General features: G+C 46.9%; 8 protein-coding genes and 1 pseudogene across 10 annotated transcripts; 5 read left to right on the top strand and 4 right to left on the bottom strand.

Annotated features, from left to right (window-relative positions):
• Window positions 1–1,395: 1,395 nt before the first annotated feature.
• On the bottom strand, window positions 1,396–5,902 carry LOC117192580 (histone-lysine N-methyltransferase eggless-like). The gene is made up of 8 exons (XM_033397297.1): window positions 4,701–5,902; window positions 4,522–4,639; window positions 4,171–4,466; window positions 3,848–4,109; window positions 3,276–3,781; window positions 2,495–3,217; window positions 1,718–2,431; window positions 1,396–1,650 (listed from the first exon to the last, which is right to left on the bottom strand). Exons 1-8 carry the CDS (start codon window positions 5,835–5,837, stop codon window positions 1,444–1,446), a joined length of 3,963 nt encoding a protein of 1,320 aa, XP_033253188.1. The 5' UTR covers window positions 5,838–5,902; the 3' UTR covers window positions 1,396–1,443.
• A 91-nt stretch (window positions 5,903–5,993) lies between these two features.
• Window positions 5,994–6,485, bottom strand: LOC117192583 (larval cuticle protein 9). The gene is made up of 2 exons (XM_033397302.1): window positions 6,374–6,485; window positions 5,994–6,318 (listed from the first exon to the last, which is right to left on the bottom strand). The coding sequence occupies exons 1-2, from the start codon at window positions 6,383–6,385 to the stop codon at window positions 6,052–6,054; spliced, it is 279 nt and encodes a 92-aa protein (XP_033253193.1). The 5' UTR covers window positions 6,386–6,485; the 3' UTR covers window positions 5,994–6,051.
• Window positions 6,486–7,036: 551 nt separating this feature from the next.
• Window positions 7,037–7,697, top strand: LOC117193022 (annotated as a pseudogene).
• On the bottom strand, window positions 7,691–9,416 carry LOC108159158 (tyrosine--tRNA ligase, mitochondrial). The gene is given in 10 exon segments (XM_033397739.1): window positions 7,691–7,894; window positions 7,960–8,081; window positions 8,083–8,143; window positions 8,220–8,261; window positions 8,264–8,404; window positions 8,407–8,732; window positions 8,788–8,851; window positions 8,854–9,107; window positions 9,183–9,306; window positions 9,401–9,416. Coding segments are annotated over 10 exon segments (1,332 nt in total). The 3' UTR covers window positions 7,691–7,712.
• Window positions 9,417–9,456: 40 nt separating this feature from the next.
• Window positions 9,457–13,155, top strand: LOC117192581. Of its 2 annotated transcripts, XM_033397299.1 has the most exons (7): window positions 9,459–9,625; window positions 9,691–10,403; window positions 10,470–10,633; window positions 10,699–10,808; window positions 10,861–11,039; window positions 12,574–12,854; window positions 12,916–13,155. In XM_033397299.1, the coding sequence occupies exons 1-7, from the start codon at window positions 9,623–9,625 to the stop codon at window positions 13,002–13,004; spliced, it is 1,539 nt and encodes a 512-aa protein (XP_033253190.1). In that variant the 5' UTR covers window positions 9,459–9,622; the 3' UTR covers window positions 13,005–13,155. The 2 variants fall into 2 exon arrangements, with proteins under 2 accessions (XP_033253189.1, XP_033253190.1); XM_033397298.1 differs by lacking the exons at window positions 12,574–12,854; window positions 12,916–13,155 and having other exon boundaries at window positions 9,457–9,625; window positions 9,691–10,308; window positions 10,507–10,633; window positions 10,861–11,075.
• Window positions 13,011–14,746, bottom strand: LOC117192582 (NF-kappa-B essential modulator-like). Of its 2 annotated transcripts, none has more exons than XM_033397300.1 (6): window positions 14,620–14,746; window positions 14,463–14,555; window positions 14,093–14,400; window positions 13,763–13,873; window positions 13,324–13,689; window positions 13,011–13,262 (listed from the first exon to the last, which is right to left on the bottom strand). In XM_033397300.1, the coding sequence occupies exons 2-6, from the start codon at window positions 14,485–14,487 to the stop codon at window positions 13,134–13,136; spliced, it is 939 nt and encodes a 312-aa protein (XP_033253191.1). In that variant the 5' UTR covers window positions 14,488–14,555; window positions 14,620–14,746; the 3' UTR covers window positions 13,011–13,133. The 2 variants fall into 2 exon arrangements, with proteins under 2 accessions (XP_033253191.1, XP_033253192.1); XM_033397301.1 differs by having other exon boundaries at window positions 13,330–13,689.
• Window positions 14,747–16,585: 1,839 nt separating this feature from the next.
• LOC117193488 lies at window positions 16,586–17,923 on the top strand. Its single transcript, XM_033398239.1, has 3 exons — window positions 16,586–16,723; window positions 16,774–17,667; window positions 17,750–17,923. The coding sequence occupies exons 2-3, from the start codon at window positions 17,242–17,244 to the stop codon at window positions 17,912–17,914; spliced, it is 591 nt and encodes a 196-aa protein (XP_033254130.1). The 5' UTR covers window positions 16,586–16,723; window positions 16,774–17,241; the 3' UTR covers window positions 17,915–17,923.
• A 1,966-nt stretch (window positions 17,924–19,889) lies between these two features.
• LOC117193489 lies at window positions 19,890–20,395 on the top strand. Its single transcript, XM_033398240.1, has 2 exons — window positions 19,890–19,943; window positions 20,062–20,395. The coding sequence occupies exons 1-2, from the start codon at window positions 19,900–19,902 to the stop codon at window positions 20,375–20,377; spliced, it is 360 nt and encodes a 119-aa protein (XP_033254131.1). The 5' UTR covers window positions 19,890–19,899; the 3' UTR covers window positions 20,378–20,395.
• A 901-nt stretch (window positions 20,396–21,296) lies between these two features.
• LOC117193487 lies at window positions 21,297–22,321 on the top strand. Its single transcript, XM_033398238.1, has 2 exons — window positions 21,297–22,044; window positions 22,095–22,321. The coding sequence occupies exon 1, from the start codon at window positions 21,319–21,321 to the stop codon at window positions 21,991–21,993; it is 675 nt and encodes a 224-aa protein (XP_033254129.1). The 5' UTR covers window positions 21,297–21,318; the 3' UTR covers window positions 21,994–22,044; window positions 22,095–22,321.
• Window positions 22,322–22,998: the final 677 nt, after the last annotated feature.

Genomic DNA, 22,998 nt, shown 5'->3' with positions numbered 1-22,998 from the left:
CACAAAACCCTTTCCTCGTTGTCCGCCGAGCTCCTTGCTATCGAGAAGGCATTAGACCATGCTATTTTGTACAATTTTCCTCGTGTCGCGCTCCTGACAGACAGCAGAAACGGGGCCCTCATTCTGGCGAAGAACATTCAGGATAACTCTATCGCCTACAAAATCAGAGAAAAGATCCAACAAAATCCACATCTAAGAACTGTAGAGGTTCACTACATTCCCGGACACGCTAACATCCCTCAGAACACTTCAGTTGACGCAGCAGCCAAAGAAGCCCACAGACGAGGAAAATACACAGTGGTTAAATGGAACCTTAAAGACGCTATGTGCGAAATACACAGAATCTTAAAAGCAGAATGGGAGAGAGAATACGCCGAGTTTGCTAGTATCAAGCACCGAGGTTACTGCTCGCTTTTCCCCTCAACATCATCCAAACCGTGGTTCCTAAATAAAACTAAGCTTAAAGCCATTGACGCTAAAAGAATCAACAGACTGCTTAGTGGTAACGCATTCGATAGGCACACTCTCGCCAAAATGCATGTAGTTCCTAGTAACATATGTGATACATGCGATAGTATCGATAACGCCTCGCATTTAATTTTCAATTGTACAAAGTACAACACAACAAGGCAAAACTTCCCATCTCTAAGAAAATATAATGATATTTACAAATTCTTTGAAAAAGAAAACATCAGCGCGTACCAAACACTAATTGACTTCATCGACGAAATTGATGTAAAGCTATAAACAGTACTCCAACATCTTCTATTCTTTGACTTGGCAATTTCCACCTTCAAAAGGCGGGCGGCCAAATAATCCCACGCTACTCACGGGTACCTTGGTAACTTGAATCCTAAAAAAAAAAAAAAAAAAAAAAAAAAAAAACATCAGCGCGTACCAAACACTAATTGACTTCATCGACGAAATTGATGTAAAGCTATAAACAGTACTCCAACATCTTCTATTCTTTGACTTGGCAATTTCCACCTTCAAAAGGCGGGCGGCCAAATAATCCCACGCTACTCACGGGTAGCTTGGTAACTTAAATCCTAAAAAAAAAAAAAAAAGTCGCGAAAGACGAAAAGCTAAATTCTGTTTTTCAAGCTTCTTCGAAACTTGATTGGTAAATGATTTTTTCTCGTATTGACATGTTTTTTACCTATTGATGCGGTTGATGCATACTTATACTTGGTCTTTCTAATCAGACCATAGAAAACAGCTTTAAAACAGCATTCATTGGAGCCTGAGACGACAACAATTTCTCCAATTCTACACTATTAATTTCGCTAGACCTGCGCCAAAGTGAAATTTGAATTCGATACAGAGGAACAAATGTAGGAAAGTGTTGGTGTGATGCAGTGAAGCGGTATTTAAGAGAGAGAATAATAAAAAAAAAATCTTTTAAATTGTTTATTTTGTATTATGTTGGAGCTTGAAACTAAATTAGAGCAGTCGCACTCGACAGTTCGGGGCACCGCACTGGCAATAGAGAACCTTGTTGGGGACCACGCCTACCTCGTAGTTGTAGTTCCAGGTCAGCTCTGTGCCAGAGCGAATGTGCGAGGACGCGAAGAAGCCGACCCAGGGGAAACGCAGATCGTGGGTATCCACAAAGACATTCTGAACAAACAGATTGGGGCTGCACGAATGCTGCACGAGCAGGGGAACAAGCATTAATTCAAGATAATTACATGTAACTCGGCTCAACAAAACTCACATTGAAGTAGCGTCCCAAATTGCCAGTTGTCTTCGCGTCCATGATGAAGGGGGTCTGGTCTTTGCCAAAGAAGCGGCGCACAGAGTTTTCACGCACTGTTTCATCCAGATCAGTGTTTGGATTGAAGCTAATTACTGTCCGCTCTTGCGAGTCCAATTGGGTGTTCTGCGTGCTGCTGCTGTTGCTGCGTGAGGAGCGCAGCTTTTCCTTCTTCTTCTGATAATAGTTGTTGGGTCGAAAGTCATCGTCGTCCTCTGCATCGGGGCCGTAGTTGTCATCTTCGTGGTCCAGATCCGCGCGCTCCACGTCCGACTCATAGCCCTCCTTCAGCTGCTCGGCCACCTCAATGTAGTCGAGATCGGCAAAGTATTCGTCCCCCGCATCCTGACCGCCCTCATTGGCCTTCGCCTCCGTCAGCAAGTGACCGGCATAGATGCACACGAAGGCGCCTTTGGGAATGTCGTTGACACAGCGCAGTCCCCAGCCACGGTTGGAGGTTTTGAATACCTGCAGCTTCATCTCCAGCGAATGCTGGACCACGCGGTTCAAGCAATTCTTCTTACATTTACAGCGTGAGTTGCACTCGTAGATGCCCGTCAGTACGCCCTCGTGCAGACGCTTGTACTGGTAACCGATCTCCTCAATGGGCTTCTTGGGATTGCAGTACCTGACGCCGGTCACGGTCAGCTGCCAGCAGGCGCACGACTCTTTGTCCTGCAAAGTAAACATCTCAATTATGATTGCCTCTCACTCAAACTGAATTTGATTTGAACTCACCGAACAATCATCCTCACAATCGCAGCACACAAGGAACTCCTCGTCGAGATTCAGGTTCACGCCCTCGGTTGGAATGCGCTGTTTGGCATATTCGCAGGGCGGCGGCAGAGTGTTGTCGTAGTAGTTGACTAGAGGAATCGCCATCTTCTCCTGCCCCTTGGAGATGTCCGCTTCCTTGACGATTGTCGATTCGATGTAGTATTCGGCCAGGCAGCGCAGATCGGGTGTGAAATCAAAGTTGTCTACATTCAGGACATTATTGGTGAGCCGTAGATAGGTGTGCACTTCGGCCATGTTGCGCAGATTCCGGCCACACGGACCGCGATAGACGACAGTCCGCTTGGTCTTCTGCCTCATAACCATGCGCTCCCATCCTGACAGTAGTGGCTTGGACAGCGGACTGTAACTGTCCAAACGGTGCATGATCGTGAAGAGACAGTCCGGATTGCATTTGTGGCTCGTGAATTTCTTCGGCGGCACATTACGCTTGGCCGTGAAGTGCACCACCTGACCCTTGGGACGGATGTCATCGTCCACGTAAATGGTGGAGTTGTTCAGGTGACGGACAGCGGAGGATGAGCATGATCCAGTAGAAGGTGCTGCAGTTGATGCAGGCGAACCTGATTTCGAAGTGCTTTTGCGGGCTATGGCACGTATCTGTTGATCCACCTGCATGTTGCTGGACTCCATCTCCTTGGTGTAACGTATGAACGGTTCCGTGCGCTGGAATTTCCCGAATATTGTGAGATACACACCAATTACTAACAAAAGTCAAACTCACCCTTGGGACCCTCATCTGGTGGATGGCACAGTCGGCATTCAGAGAATTCTGGGTCTCCTTGAAGACGGGAGCCAGGCGGAGCGAGCCGCGATAGATCCATTCCGTGTGGTTCTTGTCAGCCTCGAATTGCATCAGCACCAGGCTGCAGTCGACTTCAATGACTCGGGCGTACAGCCAGGTGCCGTTCGACTCGGTGTTCATGCTTTGTCCTTTGGTGCATTGCACCATGGGCCTATCCACCGCATATCTCTCCACGTACTTCTGGATAAAATCGCGCGAGGCGGGATGTACATCCTCCCACACCTTTTCGGATACCTGGCACACCAGACGTACATCGCTGTGATGCAGATACTGGGTGTAGCCGTCGTCGTAAAATATCAGGTAGCGAAAGCGATTGTTTTGCTTCAGGGGCTCGGCAATGATGCCCGGATAGAAAGCACTCTGCACCACGCCCTTCTCTTTGCCACTTACCAATGTGCCATCAAAGAATGCGATCACGCGTGTACCTGGCCGAAAGAGAAGACAGTTAATTTATCTGCTAGAACTGAGGATTATCAGCTGCATCCACTTACCAATGGGCAGACGCACTGTCGGCGGCTCAAAATAGGCCAAGTGCTTGGCCGTCACCGTCTTCATCATCGGATATGGCATGTGCTGATACTTGATCTTATAGGCCTTCACGGTGACACCACCGCCGGTGGTGGTGTCGCAGATCTCCATCACATTTACAGACACCCAGCTAGCAATGGCCTTGTTCTTGACGGCGTAGTAGGTCTCCCCAATTTTGATCGGGGGCCGTTCGATATCACCAGCAGCTGGCAGCTGCTGCAGGCGCTAAAATATTCAATAAAAAAGTCCAATCTATGAAATTCTTCTTATTCCGGAATCAACTTACTTTATAATCACTAGGGCAGATATTTTGATGGAGATCCAGAGGTGGCAATTGTTTGTGAACCACCTGGCATGAGTTGTACACGGAGCAGTGCATTTTGTCAGCCAAGCCTTGGAGCTGGGCCAGCTCTAAATCCACCTCCTCGAACTCCTTCCCCAATCGCTCAATTTTGGCTTGAAGGATGGTTTTGGACCAGTTGAGGTGATTTGAAAAGTCCACCTTATTCAGCGTCTTCTTAATGGCATCTTCCAGTTCGTTCTCGATCAGATCCAAAACATTTTTGGAAAACTCGGGTTTTTCTGCAATAAATTAATATTAAAATCTGGGCTTCTGGAAGTCGTTGGGTGGCTTCACCTGGTGTCTTTTCGTCCTCCTCCTCGTCGCTGCTGTCCAGGGTCACAAAATCAGCCTGCTCCTGCTTAAATTCCCTCAGCAGCAGCGGTTGCTTCGCCAACAGCAGTCCAGCATATTCCTAAAAAAACAAATATTCTATAAAAACTATGATCCACCAGCAGAACTAGCAGCTGCCTCACCTCGTACATTTCCACGGCCGTGTCGTAGCAGTCCAGGCAAACGTACTGCGACCTTTTCAACTTCCTCGGAACCTTGTAGAAGTTCAGAATAGCCACGCACGCCAGCACATACTGCTTCTGTAGCCGCTTGCAGTTGCAGTTGATGCAATCTTTGTTGTAGGAGATCCTCCCATCCCAGGCAATGTCGCTTTTAGACTTTTCCTCGGCTTCTTTTGGAGGGCTACCTATTTCTAGATCTACCGTGAGAATTTCGTTGCCGGCTTTTTTGGGGGCTTCACTGTGCGATTCATCGATTTCCATTGAATCTCCATTATTATTTCGTTTATCTTTTGGTTCATCTTCTATTGTATCCTTGATGGAATCGACAAGCGGCTCCAGCTTAGTTGTAGTTTTGGAAGTTTTTTGGGTTTCCTTGGATTCTTGTATTGCTTTCGATTTTGGCACTGATACATCTTCTTCCATAGCTATATCATCCTGCAGTTTGAGACTGTCGTCAGCTTTCCGTGGAATCTCTTGCAGTACCTGAGCTTCAGCTTGCTGTCCGTGTTCCTCCTTCACCACCACTTCCTTCTCCTTTGCAAGCGAATCATCCGAAGTGGGACTGCTTATTAGTTCAATGCTGCTGTCAGCCAACGCTTCACTTTTGCTGCTCTCCTTGCTGTCGGGTTCACTTTCTTTTGGCTCCAACTCCTTTGCGGGGCCTGGTATTTCCTTCTCTTCAAGTGGATACAACTCTTCATCGTTAACATCGTTTGAGGAAGGCGATTTGAGGGGTCTTTCGAGGAGCTCCACGCTGTTGTCCGATTCGGTTTTTGACGCCAATGCATCTACATCCGTAGCCTCTGCGGGAGTAGGGCTACACAGCAACTCAATGCTACTGTCAGCTTCGGGATCCTTGGTGTCCTTAAGTGCCTCTGGATCTTTTTCTTGAGACTTTCTCGAATTGGGAATGTCAATAGTCAAGTCCTTCATTTCAGCATCTATTTCCATTTTTGCTTTTTTCTCCGGCATTGCAGGCAAACTCTCGTCGGTTGCCGGCTGCACCTTTTTTTCCTTTTCCACCAAAGCGGTCGGAGCCACATTCACAGATGTTTCTGAGCTGTCCAAAATGTCCATGGCAGTGGACTCTGAAGCCATGACTTAATTTTTTCAAACTGTTTGGAATAGTTTTAGCACAATAACGCGAAAACGCATTTGATTTCTGTTCGAGAGAGAATTTGCAAGAAATTTGGTATCACTGAAAACTGAAGAAGAAGATTGCCATTCGCATTGAACATTTCAAAAGGTAATTGCAACGAACTACTTTCTGCTATACGTTTGACTTTATTTTAGGAATGAATTGTTTAGGAGCTTAGGCCTCGACGACCTTTGGGTGATAGCCGGTTTCGTCAGCAGTGTAGACAACCTTGACCAGCTGGCCATTGGGAGCCACATATTCGTATTCGCCAGAGACAACCCAGTTGTCATGTTCCTTCAGTACACCTGACTGGATAGCCTTAATATGGTTGGAGAGTTCATACGCATACTTGAAGTCCTCAACGTTTACTTCGGAATCGCTCTTCAGGACATCAGCCTCTTCGTTGGCATATGCGAGGGCCAGAAGGCAGGCGAGAACAATCTGGAAAAGAACACTGTAATAAAGGATATTCAAATCTTTCGAGATACTCACTTACCACGAACTTCATGTTGGATAAGGATATGTATGCTGACAGAGTGCGAAACAAATCTAACTAATGCCATCCAAAATAGTCGTTTATATACTGATTTCTTGACATTTCGCGACTGACCTGACGACTGCGGCGGCGCAGCAGCCGGCAGGGCAGCCTAACGAAGCGTATAAATTTCTTCATAACTGGATTTAAATAGACTTTTGTCTTAATTTAACAAAACATTGATGCAGTCATTTTGCACAAGGCGTGTGACAGGCATTAATTATTGTTCAAGTCCCAGGAACTAATCTATGGTAACTGCGGAATATTCTCGTTTTACCTGGAATCTCATCATACGCTAGATTGATTTGGGTACACGAGCAACTTGAAAAACTTTGATAAGTGCAAACCGGTACGGTACACAGCATAACGCAAATAAATTGCTATTTATTTGTTATCAAAAATATATTTGCATAATTAGTAGATAACTCCGCTATCTGTCCGTTTTGGCTCCCGCGAAATTGAACCGGTTCTTTTTATACAAAACTTAGCTTTGCCGCTGCAGCCAGTTGACCTCCAAAATATAAGATTAGATCAAACAGTTGAATTGTATTGAATTGTGCCGCCAATAAGTCCAGTGCTGCAAAATCAATATTTTTATATTAAGAGAAAATTCCAAGCACTTGACCATTAATTGCCATTCACATTGAGGACAGTGAGGCTGATGAACAAGAAGAGCTCTCCGATGTCGAGGGCGCAGCACCCTCTGGCAGTGCGGCCTCCGAGTCCGAGTCGGAACCAGAAACTCCCTCGGATGGTCGGCTAACCAAGGATCAGTTGGAGTCTTTGCTCAGGGGAGCATCGAAAACAAACAGACATGTTTTGTACGTCACAAATCTCAACTTTGAGACTACAAAAGACGATTTAGAGAGACACTTTGAAGCAATTGGTTTGGTGAAGTCCATTAGAATCCCGAAGAAACGTCGCGGTGGCTTTGCCTTTGTAGAGATGATGGACTTGGCCAGCTTCCAGCGCGGCTTTGAGCTGCACAATACAGAGCTCCCTGGAGCTTATACACGACCCTCGTCGCATCAAGGTCCAGATATCCGAGGCTGGCAAGAAGAAGTCGGCCAACAAGAAGAATATAATCAAACAGAAGAACCGCAAGCTGGCCGAGATGCGTAACGAGCAGAAGACGTTCACGAAGAGCGGCAAGTTCTACGACAAGGACCTGAAGAAGGAGAAGGCCAAGGAGTTTCTGGCGCGCAAGCGCTGGCGCAAGCCCGCTCCCAGACAGACCCACCTAACAAATGTACACACTCTCCTTGTATAAGACTACCCAAATATAGATAAAAAATATAGATTATTTAACACAAAACAGCGGACAAATCGAATGAACTATGTAGAAGTTCCGCTTTCCAACCCGCAGCAGGGAAACGCCATTTCGGAGTATGTGTATGCCCGCAGTTATCACTTCGGCAATGTTCTGTACTCGCTTCTGGTTGACATAGAAGCCTCCAGCATTTATAATACGAACTGCATCGGCTATGAAATGGGGTTCACTTAATAAGCAGTCTGTCTTTTTCTTCTGTTTGTTGGCGAATACTCACTCTCTGCAGGGAAACACTTCGCCTTCATGGCCAGCTGCAGTATGGACATTCCCGGCTCTGTCAGTAGATCCACTACAGCGGCTCCCTGGAACGTCTGCTTTATCTCGGCATAATTCAGTTCGGCCATCCACGTTCCCTTTGTACAGTGCATTGGTAACGCGCTCAGCCTGCTTTAGTCCATTTTCTGAAAAATTGAAACGAATCAGTCATAAAAAATCGATTGGAAGAATCGAAATTCCAATCGTCTAAGGGGAACGAACCGCCATGCACAAGCAATGTCACATCCTCCGCCAGCAGCGTCTGGGAATGAAGGTGAACAGTTTCAGCAGCTTCTCTGCTTCGGAGTCTGGCATTCGCAGAAAGAACTGATAAAGGGCAAAGGGCGATGTCTTGTTCTCGTCCAGCCACACAGCATTGCCCGCCGACTTTCCAAATTTGTCCCCCCCTCGTTGGTTACTATGGGCAGTGTCATCCTAAACACCTCTCGTTTGCGCTCCACACGGCTGATCAGCTCGTGGCCGGTCATCAGATTGCCCGTCTGGTCGGAGCCGCCCATTTGGAAACAACAGTTGTGCTTGCGCAGCAAATGGAGCCAGTCGTAGGCCTGGAATATCTGGTAGGTGAACTCCGTGAAGCTCATGCCATCCTCCGACTCTAGGCGCGATTGGACCGACGACCGAGACAGCATTGAGCCCATGCGAAAGTGTTGGCCCATGTTGGCAATGAAGTCTATCAGGTGGAGATTGGCGTACCATTCAGCATTGTTGACAATCCTGTTGGGAATAAAAAGGCCGTCATGATCGCTTTAACTTTTGTCTCTTCTCTTACGTTAATGGCTGCAGAGGAGTGCTGTTTTTACGGTTGTCCCAGAGGCACTTTTCATGGTTCTCAGCTGCTGCTCGATGGCATTCAGGTTGCTCTCGATTATAGACTCTCCCAATTTATTGCGTTCCGTTTTGCGACCACTTGGACCACCGATTAGCCCAGTGGCTCCACCCACTAGAGCAATGGGCCTGTGGCCGGCTCGTTGGCAGTGGAGCAGGCCCATGATAACCAAGAGATTTCCCACGTGTAGGCTATCCGCAGCAGTATCGAAACCGGCATATATGCTCTGCTGGCCGCTGGTGAATAGCTGCTTCATCTTGGGCCTGACGGAAAACAATTTTTATACATACATTAAAAGGCGATTTATAAGCGCGACTCCAAGGGCTAATACAACTTACGCAGCCGTATCGGGGAAAATGCCTTGAAAGAACCCTCGATCTGTCAGCTCCAGGAGGTTCTTGTGCGCGAAGTACCGCCGAGGGTTGCGGCAGCCGCCTTGGAGTGGCCTTAGCAAGCCTCCATCTTAATTGCAACATTATGCAAAAGTGCAAAATATTCAAATTTTTGCTTGCAATAAAAGTGGATTGAGGTTAGATTAAGCTGTTTGGCAGCGAACAGCTGTCGACAAACATCTGTTGCAACGTGTGGCTGTGAATGGCAAGTCTCAACTGCAAAACAAAGCGCCTTTGTTTTGGTTGATTTCATTGGGTTCTGTTTTCGATTGAACATGTCGAGTGACATGATTCTCTGCATGCAAAAGTTCCTCCTCGCTTATATCGGTAACGAAGGCTAATACCAATTCGTGAAACATGTTGCTTCAGTAAATTACTGAAAGGAAATGGTAAGAATTCTACCTCTTGTAAAACTATATTACGGGGATCGGCTAAAGAGCGTCTAAACCGCCAGATAATGTTGCTGAAAATACGCCACGCCCTGCTCGAGATAACTAATCCACCAGCCACAAAGCAGTCTGCCATCATAATCAACAATGAGATTATTATCAGCTCGGCGAGTGTTCTACAGCCCCACTGCCTTGTGGGGACCGATGGAGACAAAGACCAGGCGTACAATGGAATCATCAATGGTCTCCAGCAGTGCCAGCTTATCAATGCCCAGGATGAAGAGAGCCGGGCAGGAAAATTTATACGTTCGCTCAATTTCCTGGTGACCTTTGACCGCCAAATTCAACGGCCACAGCGAAATGTTGCCGCCAGCTCGAGGCGCAACATCCTCACTCGCTACATGCTACATCCTCTGTATGTCTTCTGCGCCTCAGAAGTGTCTCGAAATCTACATAAGATCCTTCTATCTGCGGATTTGGGGGATCATAACTGGGTGCTCCGTTCAAGCTTCGTGGTCCTGAGCATGCGGCCGTCGTCGGAAAGAGAATATTTTGAGCGCTTCCTTGTGCTCATTGGGAACTATTTGCGCCATTTGCAGCCCATTCACACTCTGGACGATGTTTTGGTCATGTGCTCGCCCTTTGGCCTTGAGAACTTCTACAAGACCATCAGCATTGGCAAGGTATCGAATGTGATGGGGCGCAGCGGTTGCTTGTTTGCCATCTCGAATGCCCTGCCGCTGGGCTGCGAGGGATCGGCCGTGTTTAACAACAAGTTGTATGATATGATTGAGTCGGTGCAGAATATTTTGGAAATATTTGACAGATTTTCCATTCATTCTAGGCGTCTGATTGGCATTGTGATATGTACTTCTTTCCAGCGGCAGCAGGAAAACGTCAACCTAACTCTGGCCGCCAATTTTGGGTACCTCTTGGGGAATTTTATGGAGCAGCTGGGCATTCCCACGACAACATTCAACTTGGCACGGGAGCCTTCGAGTTTTGCCTGTAAGAAATTACATTTAGCTGGCGTTTAGCTTCGGATGTGATAATTGCATATATTTACATTGAAGGGGAGCGCACTGTTGTAGTAATTGATTCGTCGGGTCAACAAGGTACAGGCACCTTTATTAAGGTCCACAACAAGCACTTCATCTTGACCTGTGCGCACGTTGTGGGACAGGTAAACTCTTGGTTCATAGTCCGCTTATAGATCTGAAATGCATCTCACTTAGCCCAATGCCAAGGTCCACTGTCGCACAGCCGATCGCGAGTTCCAGTCGGATGTGATCTGGTGCAATCCGGACTCTACTCGTCCCTACGACCTGGCCCTGCTGACGGCGCCTGACGATGTGCCCGAACGCCATTGCGTGCGCCTGGCGAAGACTCCGGCCACACTCGGCCAGACCGTTTATTTATTTATTTATTAAATTAACAAATTATCTGTTAATAATGGTACTTCGTTACTAAAGGCGGAAAAGGATAAGTTAAAAGTTAGCTAAATTTAAATGATTATAAATATTGCATGCAATTAGTTTAAGAGACAGTTCAGGGGATAGGGTTTGACAGAGGGAGTTATAATTATGGCATAAAACCCTAAAAGGTTCATGATCAGCATAATTAGACCTACATATGGGTAGACGGATAGGCCTAAAAGTACGGGTAGGTCTGGATGGAACGGCCAAGTCAATCTGACCCAAGAGAGTTTGGGAGTCAACAGTCCCAAGAAGGAGCTTGTGCACGAACATTACGCCATTGCATATTCTGCGATGGTGCAACGACGGCAGGTCAATAAGATTTAGCCTAGACCGGTAGGGTGGCAAGATTCTACCCGAGTCCCAGTTAAAGTTCCGAAGGGCAAAAATTAAAAATTGCTTTTGTACGGATTCAATAACAGCCTGCTGCTCCTTATTCTGCGGGCTCCACACACAAGAACAATACTCCAATATAGGACGTACTAACGAGATGTACAGTTGTTTCGTAACGTACGGGTCGTCAAACTCCTTGGACCAACGCTTGATGAACGCTAAAACACCCTTAGCTTTATTTACAGTTGCAGCTATATGGGTGTTGAAACACATCTTATGATCAAAAAGGACTCCGAGGTCATTTGAACTCGAAATTCGCTCAAGGACATGATTTCCTAGAACATATGAGACAAAATGAGGAGCGCGACGGTAAAATGTCATAAGTTTGCATTTGGAAAGGTTCAGAAAAAGAAGATTAGTTGAACACCACAATAGTAGTTCACTTAGATCAAGTTGAAGGCGTGTGTGAAAATACCAATCAGAGTAAGAAAGACAGATTTTGACATCATCAGCATACATTAGTGTAGTAGAGTATGTTATAACTTGAGGAAGGTCGTTCACAAATAAAATAAACAGAAGCGGGCCCAGATGACTTCCCTGTGGCACACCTGAAGTAGCATTAACAGTATTTGACAACACGTTAGAAAACAAAACACGTTGAGTACGGTTAGAGAGATAGGACAAAATCCAATCTAGAAGATTCGTTGGGAACCCTAATAAAGAGAGCTTTTGAATAAGCAGAGCATGGTTCACAGAATCGAATGCCTTGCTGAAGTCCGTAAAAACTACATCCGTCTGCAAACCAATTTGAAAACCACGGTGGATTAGGTTAGAAAACTCAAGAAGGTTAGTCGATGTTGAACGATGTCTGAAAAAACCGTGTTGCGACGGAGATATCAAGCTGCAACAAAGATGTTGCAGTTGCCGGGTGACCAGGAACTCAAGAAGCTTCGGGATGGCGGAAAGCTTTGCGATACCACGATAGTTTTCAATGTTAGATCTTGAACCTTTTTTGTGAAGCGGAATGATGTAGGACTCATTCCAAATTACTGGGAGACAAGACTGTTCCAAGGAGAGGTTGAAGAGAAAGGTCAAGGGTTTGCAAAGGGACTGGGCACAGTGTTTTAAGATGCAACTTGGTTTTTCAAATTTTCCCTACTATGTGAACTTTAAATTCAAGTACGACTTCAATGCCTCGATATTCCAAGGTCGGATCATCAATTGTGACAAGGGAGCAATCATGTCCGATGGTAGCGTGCAGGCCGGCCAAAGCGGTGGTCCAATGTTCGACCACAACGGCTACATTCTGGGTGTTTGCGTCTCGAACATAAAGATGGTCGATGTCATCTATCCGAACATCAATACAGCCATTCCCATTTGTGATACACGCAACACCCTGCAGCAATTCGCCCGCACCAACGGTGAGCGCAATGACGAAATAATTAATCAATGAATAATATAATGTATGTATGCCTTTTGCAGATGTGAAGGTCCTCAACAATTTGGTTGCCAGACAAGAAGTGCATCGGGTGTGGTCTTTGGAAATGCCGCCCATACAAAGCAAACTCTGAAGGAAGTTCTATTGCAATTATAGATTTCTACTGACACTGTAATTGATAAAATAATGTGCTATTTTATAAAGTGTGCCGTTTGAAGCGTAAGAATAAATGATACCATAAATAAACGATTAGTTAAAGGGCTTAGTTCTTGTCCAAACAATCATTGACATGACTCTGCAATACACTCAAGGAATTGAAGGACTTTGAGCAGATGGGGCAGCGCAGGGCACTGTCCGAAGGCCTAGCGGCGGCGCCTGTTGGATCTAGTACCTAATAGAAGAAATAATCATATGAGTATAAAGGTTTTAATGGCAGGACTGTAGCTGCATACTCTTACTGGTCTCTGGTCCTCGCGTAAACTACTTATGCCCGAGCTCGATCGGGAGGGGGAGCCGGATTTGGGGGACTTGTGGGACTCGGCAAGAGCCTCAATCAACTCCTGGATCCGCTTCTGTAACGCCCGCAGATCCAAAAGATACTGACCCTTTTCGCCAGCATTCTTCTCGCGATCCGCTCGCTCCATTTCAATGTCTCTCCGGTAGATTTCGTTTTGTGTCTGCAGATGCTCAATCTGTTCCTGTTTTTGGATATCCCTGGCCATTAGCTGATTGATATCGCGCTGCATTTTGTCCATAAGTTCTTGGGCGCTTGTCAGGTTCACCTTTAAGCAATCGATCTCCTGAATGTATACTTTTTTCTAAAAATATAAGTCGCATTAAGTATGTACAAAAAAGTTCTCATCATGAGATCATGCATTTGAAAAAACAAACCTTCAGTTCCCGAATCTGACGATGTTCTTCTCGCTGCACATAGTTCAGCGGATTGCTCACTTCCATCTCCGCCACCTTTTCGCTATCTTTCAGTACAAACTCGAAGGAATTCTGCAATTTACAAGAGCAGGGTGAAACCCCAAAGATAAATGAATTTCATTATGGGTGAATTCTTACTACGCAGCGCACAGTTTAATTTGCGGAATACAGATAGTTTCGCAAGTACTCATATGATGACATATGTATGTATATACATATATGTGCATATATACGCTGATATCTGGAGCTGTGGACTCTGCACAAAGTCCAATACTGCGTGGGACAACATACCAGCTTGATCTGCTGAAGCTTGTCAATTTCCACACGCATATTGTTGATCAGTGACGTCTTCTCTGAAACACTTTGTCTGAGCTCATCCTGCTCCTTCTGCCGTATATCCTGCACTAACTTGATCTGCTCCAGCTTCGTCTCCAGTTCAGCCTTGAGCTTTTGAGTTTCTGCACGTAGTTTTTCCACCTGCTCCTGGCACTCCTTTAGCTGCTGTTTATATTGCTGCTCTCGGTCGGCTGCCTCCTGGCGCCATTGCTGGGTCAGCTTGTGGTAGTCCAGCATTGTGCGATTGACCATATCCAGAGTTTCTATTGAAGTGGTTTGGAAATTATAAAATTTGAGCTCTTTAAAATATCCTTGCCTTACATACTCTTCAACGAAACGTACTCCTCCATGTGTTGACCACATCCTCGGCAGACGCCTGTAGCGAACAGAGGCTGGGAAACTGGGAATATACGCTGTTCTGTAATTAAAAGACAAGAGTTAGGTGTCCGTGATCTTCCAGAAGGGACTACAGAGATTCTTACCTTGAGAACATCCGAGTTCACTTCACCCATGAGGAAACTTGCGGCCAGAGACTTGTGCCTGTCACTATCAACCATAGCTCGCAAGCGACGGTCAACACTTTTTCCCTTTGCTGTCTCGTCACTGACAAAACCGAAAAAGACCACGCAGAAGCGGTCTCTCACTGAGCAGAACACTTTTTGTCTCTTCGCTTGTGTTATGTGTTTCGGGTTTTCGATTGAGCCCGACACACGATCGGGTCTCACAATAACAGCTTAGAGAGACACTTTGGTCAAGCGCTCGCAGCAAAAGTGTCTTTAGATGAGCAGAACCCAGTGTCTGAGTAAAGAGTTTTTAGTTTTTTTTTCGTGTTTGTTTATTTATTCATGTTTTTCGCATCTTTTTGGTTATGTTATTGTAATATTTATACTTATTTGCGAATTTTCTGCAAACTGAAGAGACATGGATATGGATGTATGTATATATGTATGTACATATTTTGTATTAATACGAATTTAGCTTAACCACTAACAATGAGTTAATATTTTCCGCACTTAAAGAGCAACCTTTTTTTATTCAAAATATAATGAAGTGCTGAAAAGGCTCTTTCGACCGATACCTGAGTGGCCGGTGTAGCCAGCACCACCTGTGCGAGCGAATTCAAGTGTGGTGATCTTAGCTTCATGTCGTTAAAAAGCTGCAATATATCGGCATTTAATGGTAAACGGCCATTGTTCATAGCAAAGTTCTCCACATCAGTAAAAATTTTGGAAAGTTGTTCAGGAACAGGCTCATTTTGGGTTTGGGACAGTGTCTGACACAATTCACGAAGGCAAGTGATCGTTGCCACAGCCACCACACGTGCAAGCACGCATACATACGCAAAAGACACTTTTTTCGTTCGCTCGCGACAAGATGCTCAGTGAAAAACAGGAACAAAAGAGAAGTGAAAAAATCGGTCTTTGCTTGAGCGAAGAGCGAGTTGAGCAAAAACAGATTTGATCGGGTCTTTTCAGTCCCTTTTCTCAATGTGTTCGTCAATGAGAGGTTTTTATCAGACACGCCGAAAGTGTCAACAGTTATTTGCGAGCTATGCTATCAACAGATGTGGACAGTGGCCCCGAGCTCGATACAGCAGCAGGTTCGTCAGATACATCGATCTCCTGTGACACTGTCACTCGTCCATCTCCAGAATTCATTGCATCAGCAATAAGAACAGAGCCGTTGGTGCAGAGCGATGGGTAGGGAGAGCTCCCGAGAATTACAAATGACTCTTCTTCGGACATTGCGCCTACGTCACTGGCACTAGTCATATGTATACAAGCAGTGTGAGCAGCCGTCCGAGATTACCTGGGAATCCCCGAAATCAATTTATTTGATCATACGACTCGGCCAGATGTTAGAAGTATGTATATCTGGCGCAAGGACATTGATAAATATTATTTTGGGATATACATACATATGTATAAGGTCCAAGTGAGCTTGGGGGCGGGAGGCTCTTATCCCCCCCCTCCCGGCTACCGCCTTAACCTAACCTAACCTACATATGTATATATAAATGTATGATTAATTGTTTTCTGTTCTACGTCGTTAGGCGTTACCTTATCTCGCTCCGGTATCTATTAATACAGGGACATTTTTTTAGCCCTTTATTATTATTTTTTTTTTAGTAGCTTCGATCAGCTGTCTCGACATATTGGATTTATCGACAAAATATACGGTCTGACCCTCAGAAATATACCAAAATATACCGTCTCATTTTAAAAAGATCTCGTAAATATACTGACGAATTCAAGTTATACTATTATATGTTACATATTCCTCGTTTTTGATATTTCGTCAAATATTACTAGTAGACAGACGTATAGATCTTTCAGACGTGCCTACATAATTTTATCCAATTAATTAACCTATTTTCTACTTGACTGGTTTATTTTAAATCTTGCTTTTATTGGTGTCGACGGTCGATAGTTGACCACGATAGGCGATCTAGTATTTAATGTATATCGATAGATGGTGAATTTCCAGCCACAAATGAACGGGCATATTTTCGGCTACCACGAGGTGCCGCCATAATTTAAGCTTCACTTTTACTGTCGAGAGGTTAAAGCAGGAGGACATACTGCGGTAAGATTATTTGGCAACATTGTGCTAGGTTATGACCGATGTATTTATAGAATAAAACAGAACCAGTGCCAGTACCGGCAATCAGCCAGCATAACTGCTAGCGGATTTAATTGGTGCTATTAAAGGCAACTCCGCGGGACCATCGACATCGGGACAACCTAGGAGTATTACGACCACAGCAGGAGTTTCCGCACATGGACTGAACGAGCCACCTCTAATGCTGGATCTCTTGGAGAGAATTGCAGCGTTGGAGAAGGAACTGGAAAGGGCAAGAGCCCAGAACTATGTGAGGACGCCCATCGATACCGTAATACCTAACGGGGTCGGTGCGAGCAGTGCGGCGTCACAGCTGACGCCATCTTGGAGTGGTCCGTTATTGTCTGTAAGCTAACGGGGTCGGAGTGAGCAGTACAGCATGCTCGCAGCCGCCATCTTATAGCGGACCACCGCTGCTTGCGAGTAGCAGCTATTTTACGCCATTTTGCGCAACCAGCACAGCGCAGACAGCGCATGGAGTGATGCCGCCGGCTGTAGGCATTTACAACGACACGACGCCGACGCCGCTAGCTGGATCCTACGCCTGGACGACACCAAATGGAAGCAGTGGAAACTATATGCCCCGCAAGCTTCCCGATCTGCCAGTATTTGGAGGTCAGCCTGAGGATTGGCCGATCTTCCTTTGTGCATATACTGAGACAACGCTAGCGTACAACTGTACAGACCTGGAGAACAACCAACGCTTGTTGAAGGCACTGAAGGATGAAGCCCGCGAGACCGTCAAGTCTCTCCTATTTCATCCAAGCAACGTAAGCACTGTTGTGGAGCAGCTGCGTTTCATATATGGCCGACCGGAGCAGCTTATACGCAGCCAGCTGAGTGGAATACGAGAGGTGCCCAATATTTCGGAGCACAATCTGGCGAAGATTATTCCCTTTGCAACCCGAGTGAGTAATCTCATTTTAGTGCATTTTAGTGCGTGGTTGACGGAGTATGCTAACGTGGGGTGTACTATCGTGGACATTGAAGGGAAGGAACCAAAGCGTCGATTGCTACATGCTAGCATCGACCAAGACCGAGGCGAGCAGCAAGACAGCCGTCTCAGAGGTTGTCAAATCTGTGGAGGGCAACATGCAGTTAAAGGCTGCGGAGACTTCAATGGAGCTTCTCCACCAGACAGGTGGAGGTACGTGAGGAGGCATCGACTATGCTTTTCATCCCTACGAAGTGGTCACATGACTAGATCCTGCAATTCGCATGGTGAGTGTCAAGTGAATGGATGCAGAAAGAGGCATCACCGTCTGCTACATTGTGTGGACAACGAACGTAGAAGGTCGCCGCAACGAGGCGGTGAGGAAAGCTACAGCCAGCGAAACCAGCAGACAGCAGTTTCTAGACGTAGCCTGGACAGAAGGGCTCCGCAGGCGGATGCACCCGCACAGAGGATATTAAATTGTGTCGACGCAGAAAGAGGCCGCCTACTGTTTCGTATACTGCCAGTAACGCTGGACGGAGCAAACCGACGGGTGGATACATACGCACTCTTGGATGAAGGATCATCTGTTACGATGATCGACGATTCCCTCAGAAAGGATCTGGGCGTGCAAGGTGAGCATCGACATCTGAATATTCAGTGGTTTGAAGGTAGATCCTCCAGGGAGCTTACCAGCTTGGTAAGCCTGCAAATCAGTGGAGCAGGCAAGCCAATCCGCCATGCGTTGCGAAACGTGTATTCCGTTTCGAACCTGAGCCTGCCGATGCAGACTTTACGCCGACGAGATGTTCAAGGCGTGGATAAGGATGCCAGCCTACCACTGAGGCCCTACAGCAACGCAGTGCCGAAGATACTCATTGGACTGGATCACGGACACCTAGGATTTCCACTTAGATCGAGACGGTTTGCCAGACAGGGACCGTATGCGGCTGCAACCGAGCTGGGCTGGGTTGTCTTTGGGCCGGTAAGTGGGAAATCAAACATGCCTTCACCACGGTCTTGCCTCCTAGCTGTGTCACTGGAGGACACTATTCAGAGGATGGTGTAAGACTATTTCGATGTCGAGAACTTCGGCGTGAAGCCCGCGCCACCAGTTGCAGGCAGCGACGACGAGCGGGCGCAGAAGATACTCGAAGATACTACGGTGAGATTGGGCCAACGTTACCAGACAGGACTACTATGGAAGGATGACCACATTGTGCTGCCACGGAGCTATGATATGGCGTACAAGCGGTTGGTCAACGTCGAGAAGAAGATGAAGCGCAAGGGGTCGTTCGCGCAGGAATACACCAGGATCATCAAGGATTACGTGTCTAAAGGATACGCTCGACGTCTGGAGCCTAACGAGGTTTCAGTGGAAAGCGACAGGCTATGGTACTTGCCACACTTTGGAGTCGAAAACCCGAACAAGCCGGGTAAGATTCGGCTGGTTTTTGTCGCTGCAGCCAGAGTTGGAGGAACATCGCTCAATTCGGCGCTGGCCAAAGGGCCTCAACATTATAAACCCTTGCCAGCTGTGCTCTTTCATTTTAGAGAAGGTTCTGTTGGAGTCTGTGGTGACATCAGGGAGATGTTCCATCAGGTCCTGATCCAACCCGAAGACAGATGTTCCCAACGGTTTCTGTGGAGAGATGGCGATGACAGAAGAGATCCTGACATCTACGAGATGATCGTAATGACCTTTGGAGCAGCCTGCTCGCCAAGCGCTGCGCATTACGTGAAGACTGTGAATGCTGAACAGTTTCGACATTCGGATCCAAGAGCAGTCAAGGCCATCATCGACTGTCATTATGTGGATGACTATGTGGACAGCTTTGCTACCGAAAGCGAAGCGTATCTACCCGAGTGAAGGAGATACATGCGAACGCTGGATTTGAGCCAGTTTTCATCCAGCTCACCAATTGTGGAGACGGCATTGGGCCCACCAGGACGAAGCGCGAGCGTTGGATGGAATGTGTTGGCAGGCAGCCACGGACGACTTCAGGTTCACTGTGAAGTATCATCGAGTTCCAAGCAGCGTATTGAACGGCGATCGAGTCCCTACCAAGAGGGAGTATTTGAGCTTGGTCATGTCCACGTTCGATCCCCTGGGATTCCTGTGTTGCCTTATGATAACTGCGAAGTTGCTGCTACGAGAGATTTGGAGGCAGAAGATCCAGTGGGATGAACCTACGAGCGACAGGCTATGGTACTTGCCACACTTTGGAGTCGAAAACCCGAACAAGCCGGGTAAGATTCGGCTGGTTTTTGACGCTGCAGCCAGAGTTGGAGGAACATCGCTCAATTCGGCGCTGGCCAAAGGGCCTCAACATTATAAACCCTTGCCAGCTGTGCTCTTTCATTTTAGAGAAGGTTCTGTTGGAGTCTGTGGTGACATCAGGGAGATGTTCCATCAGGTCCTGATCCAACCCGAAGACAGATGTTCCCAACGGTTTCTGTGGAGAGATGGCGATGACAGAAGAGATCCTGACATCTACGAGATGATCGTAATGACCTTTGGAGCAGCCTGCTCGCCAAGCGCTGCGCATTACGTGAAGACTGTGAATGCTGAACAGTTTCGACATTCGGATCCAAGAGCAGTCAAGGCCATCATCGACTGTCATTATGTGGATGACTATGTGGACAGCTTTGCTACCGAAAGCGAAGCGTATCTACCCGAGTGAAGGAGATACATGCGAACGCTGGATTTGAGCCAGTTTTCATCCAGCTCACCAATTGTGGAGACGGCATTGGGCCCACCAGGACGAAGCGCGAGCGTTGGATGGAATGTGTTGGCAGGCAGCCACGGACGACTTCAGGTTCACTGTGAAGTATCATCGAGTTCCAAGCAGCGTATTGAACGGCGATCGAGTCCCTACCAAGAGGGAGTATTTGAGCTTGGTCATGTCCACGTTCGATCCCCTGGGATTCCTGTGTTGCCTTATGATAACTGCGAAGTTGCTGCTACGAGAGATTTGGAGGCAGAAGATCCAGTGGGATGAACCACTTCCGGACGAGATATACAAGGCCTTTGTGAACTGGCGCAAGGAAATGGACGCCGTGGGACAGTTCCGATGTCCTCGCCATTACTTCGGGCGTGGACTCGTGAGGGCTTTTGAGGCAGCAGGCAGGCAGCTGGCCGCAGCCTGAAGCCGGACTTAAACGAGTTCCGGATGATAACGACGAAGAGGAGATGCCAAGTGAGTTTTCGTTGGTGGCAGCGAACGACTTTTGTATTTCTCTTCAGAGATTCTCAAGCTACAGTCGGCTACTCAGGACTACAGCCTGGGTCCTAAGGTTCACGCGCTGGTGCCGTGGACAAATAAGCGAGCTTGAGAACTACGGCCTCACTGCAGCAGAGTGTGAGGCCGCGGGGAACCTGTTGGTCAGACAGGCACAACGTGAGGCGTTTCCGAACGAGGTGCGGTCGACAGAAGACGGCAAGGCGGTCGCCAGTGAAAGCGACATTCGAGGACTGGCGCCATACATAGATGGCCATGGAGTTCTGCGAGCATACGGCAGAGTGGATGCCGCATTGTGTTTGCCATACAGTGCGAGGAGGCCAATAATCCTGTCACACAAGCACAGTCTTACGGAGATTATTGTGCATCATTTCCACGCAAAGATGAAGCATCAAAACGTGGATGCTACGATTGCGGAGATCCGAACAAGGTTCTGGATTACGAAGCTGAGACGTGTACTACGGAAGACGATCTCAGCATGCAACGTGTGCAAGTTGCATCGGGCGCGGGCTGCGCCGCCAATAATGGGACCCCTGCCGAAGGATCGCCTGGAGGCCAATGGCTGGCCATTTAAGAATACCGGACTGGATTACTTTGGACCACTATTGGTAAAGGTATCGCGGCACACGGAGAAGCGCTGGGTCGCCCTTTTCACGTGCCTGACGACCAGGGCGATACATCTGGAGTTGGCACATGACCTGTCAACTGATTCCTGTATAATTGCGATACGGAACTTCGTCTGCCGTCGAGGCCCAGTACATAGACTGCGCAGTGACAACGGCAAGAACTTCATAGGAGCTGACAGGGAAGCCAGACGATTTGGCGACGTGTTCGAGTCAGAAAGAATTCAGAGTGAGCTATCTGGTCGAGGCATCGAGTGGGTTTTCAATTGCCCAGTGAATCCATCTGAAGGAGGAGTCTGGGAACGAATGGTGCAGTGCGTGAAGAAGGTTCTGCGCTACACATTGAAGGAGATAGCGCCGAGGGATCACGTACTGGTGAGTTTTCTGATCGAAGCAGAGAACATTGTGAATGGCTACCACGAGGTGCCGCCATAATTTAAGCTTCACTTTTACTGTCGAGAGGTTAAAGCAGGAGGACATACTGCGGTAAGATTATTCGGCAACATTGTGCTAGGTTATGACCGATGTATTTATAGAATAAAACAGAACCAGTGCCAGTACCGGCAATCAGCCAGCATAACTGCTAGCGCGGATTTAATTGGTGCTATTAAAGGCAACTCCGCGAGACCATCGACAATTGGATTTGCATAAAAAAAGATTTAGCGAAAAAGGTCAAACAAAAAATACGTAAAATTCCGTTGAATAATTCTGGCTAACTTAGCTCACCCACACAGTTTTATCCCTTTGATGAATAAATTTTCCACAAAACTAACTACATTTATGTACTTCAAATTATTGTACTTTGACTAAAACTAGGTTTAAAACGAGGGGGAACGTTGTGAGTTGCTGCGGACACCGCAACTCTACGGTTATACCCGATACTTAGTCAGTATGGCTCTCCTCCGGCAGACGCCGCTAATATTAAACGACACGACAAAGAGTGCGTGCGAGAGAGACAGAAAATCAGTCTGAGCGTGACGTCGGGCGCTGCGTAGCCACTGCAAATTGATTTGTTCCTATTGGCTATAAAAATGATCTGATCTGATCCAGATTCAGCAATCTGATAGATATGGTCATTATCTATGATTCTGCGTTTTTAGTTTTCTCGAATGTGCAATATTGTGGATGCAACAGATTTTCGTCCTTTGTGTGGGCGGAAGGGGATGGGGCGAAATTTTGAGATACACGTTTTATAGTGAGATCTAACAGGAGTGCGGATACCAAATTTGGTTACTCTAGCTTTAATAGTCTCTGAGATTTTTGAATATCCCCAGATTTTCGTCCTTTGCGGGGGCGGAAGGGGGTGTGGCGAAATTTTGAAACAAACTCGTCTCGGTCCGATATATTAGGAGTGTGGATACCAAATTTGGTTGCTCTAGCTTTTGTAGTCTCTGAGATCTAGGCGCTAATGTTTTACTCTAAGCAAAGCCGCCTATGCTA

Source organism: Drosophila miranda (assembly GCF_003369915.1).
Source record: "Drosophila miranda strain MSH22 chromosome Y unlocalized genomic scaffold, D.miranda_PacBio2.1 Contig_Y2_pilon, whole genome shotgun sequence".
Lineage (NCBI taxonomy): Eukaryota > Metazoa > Arthropoda > Insecta > Diptera > Drosophilidae > Drosophila > Drosophila miranda.
This window is presented reverse-complemented; position numbering and strand designations above follow the sequence as displayed.

Excerpts from the sequence above, each read along its gene's own strand:
- LOC117192581 (XM_033397299.1), top strand. Across the intron at positions 10,809-10,860 it reads GTGCGCACGTTGTGGGACAG|CCCAATGCCAAGGTCCACTG; the intron begins GTAAACTCTTGG and ends CATCTCACTTAG. Across the intron at positions 12,855-12,915 it reads GCAATTCGCCCGCACCAACG|ATGTGAAGGTCCTCAACAAT; the intron begins GTGAGCGCAATG and ends TGCCTTTTGCAG.
- LOC117193488 (XM_033398239.1), top strand. The coding sequence starts at position 17,242 with ATGCCGCCGGCTGTAGGCATTTACAACGACACGACGCCGACGCCGCTA. Across the intron at positions 17,668-17,749 it reads TTATTCCCTTTGCAACCCGA|GGAAGGAACCAAAGCGTCGA; the intron begins GTGAGTAATCTC and ends TGGACATTGAAG.
- LOC117192580 (XM_033397297.1), bottom strand. The coding sequence starts at position 5,837 with ATGGCTTCAGAGTCCACTGCCATGGACATTTTGGACAGCTCAGAAACA. Across the intron at positions 4,467-4,521 it reads GGAGGACGAAAAGACACCAG|AAAAACCCGAGTTTTCCAAA; the intron begins GTGAAGCCACCC and ends AATTTATTGCAG. Across the intron at positions 4,110-4,170 it reads TCTGCCCTAGTGATTATAAA|CGCCTGCAGCAGCTGCCAGC; the intron begins GTAAGTTGATTC and ends TGAATATTTTAG.
- LOC117193489 (XM_033398240.1), top strand. The coding sequence starts at position 19,900 with ATGGTACTTGCCACACTTTGGAGTCGAAAACCCGAACAAGCCGG. Across the intron at positions 19,944-20,061 it reads CGAAAACCCGAACAAGCCGG|AGAAGGTTCTGTTGGAGTCT; the intron begins GTAAGATTCGGC and ends CTTTCATTTTAG.
- LOC117192582 (XM_033397300.1), bottom strand. The coding sequence starts at position 14,487 with ATGGAGGAGTACGTTTCGTTGAAGA. Across the intron at positions 13,690-13,762 it reads GTCAGATTCGGGAACTGAAG|AAAAAAGTATACATTCAGGA; the intron begins GTTTGTTTTTTC and ends TTATATTTTTAG. Across the intron at positions 13,263-13,323 it reads AGGACCAGAGACCAGTAAGA|GTACTAGATCCAACAGGCGC; the intron begins GTATGCAGCTAC and ends TTCTTCTATTAG.
- LOC117193487 (XM_033398238.1), top strand. The coding sequence starts at position 21,319 with ATGAAGCATCAAAACGTGGATGCTACGATTGCGGAGATCCGAACAAGG.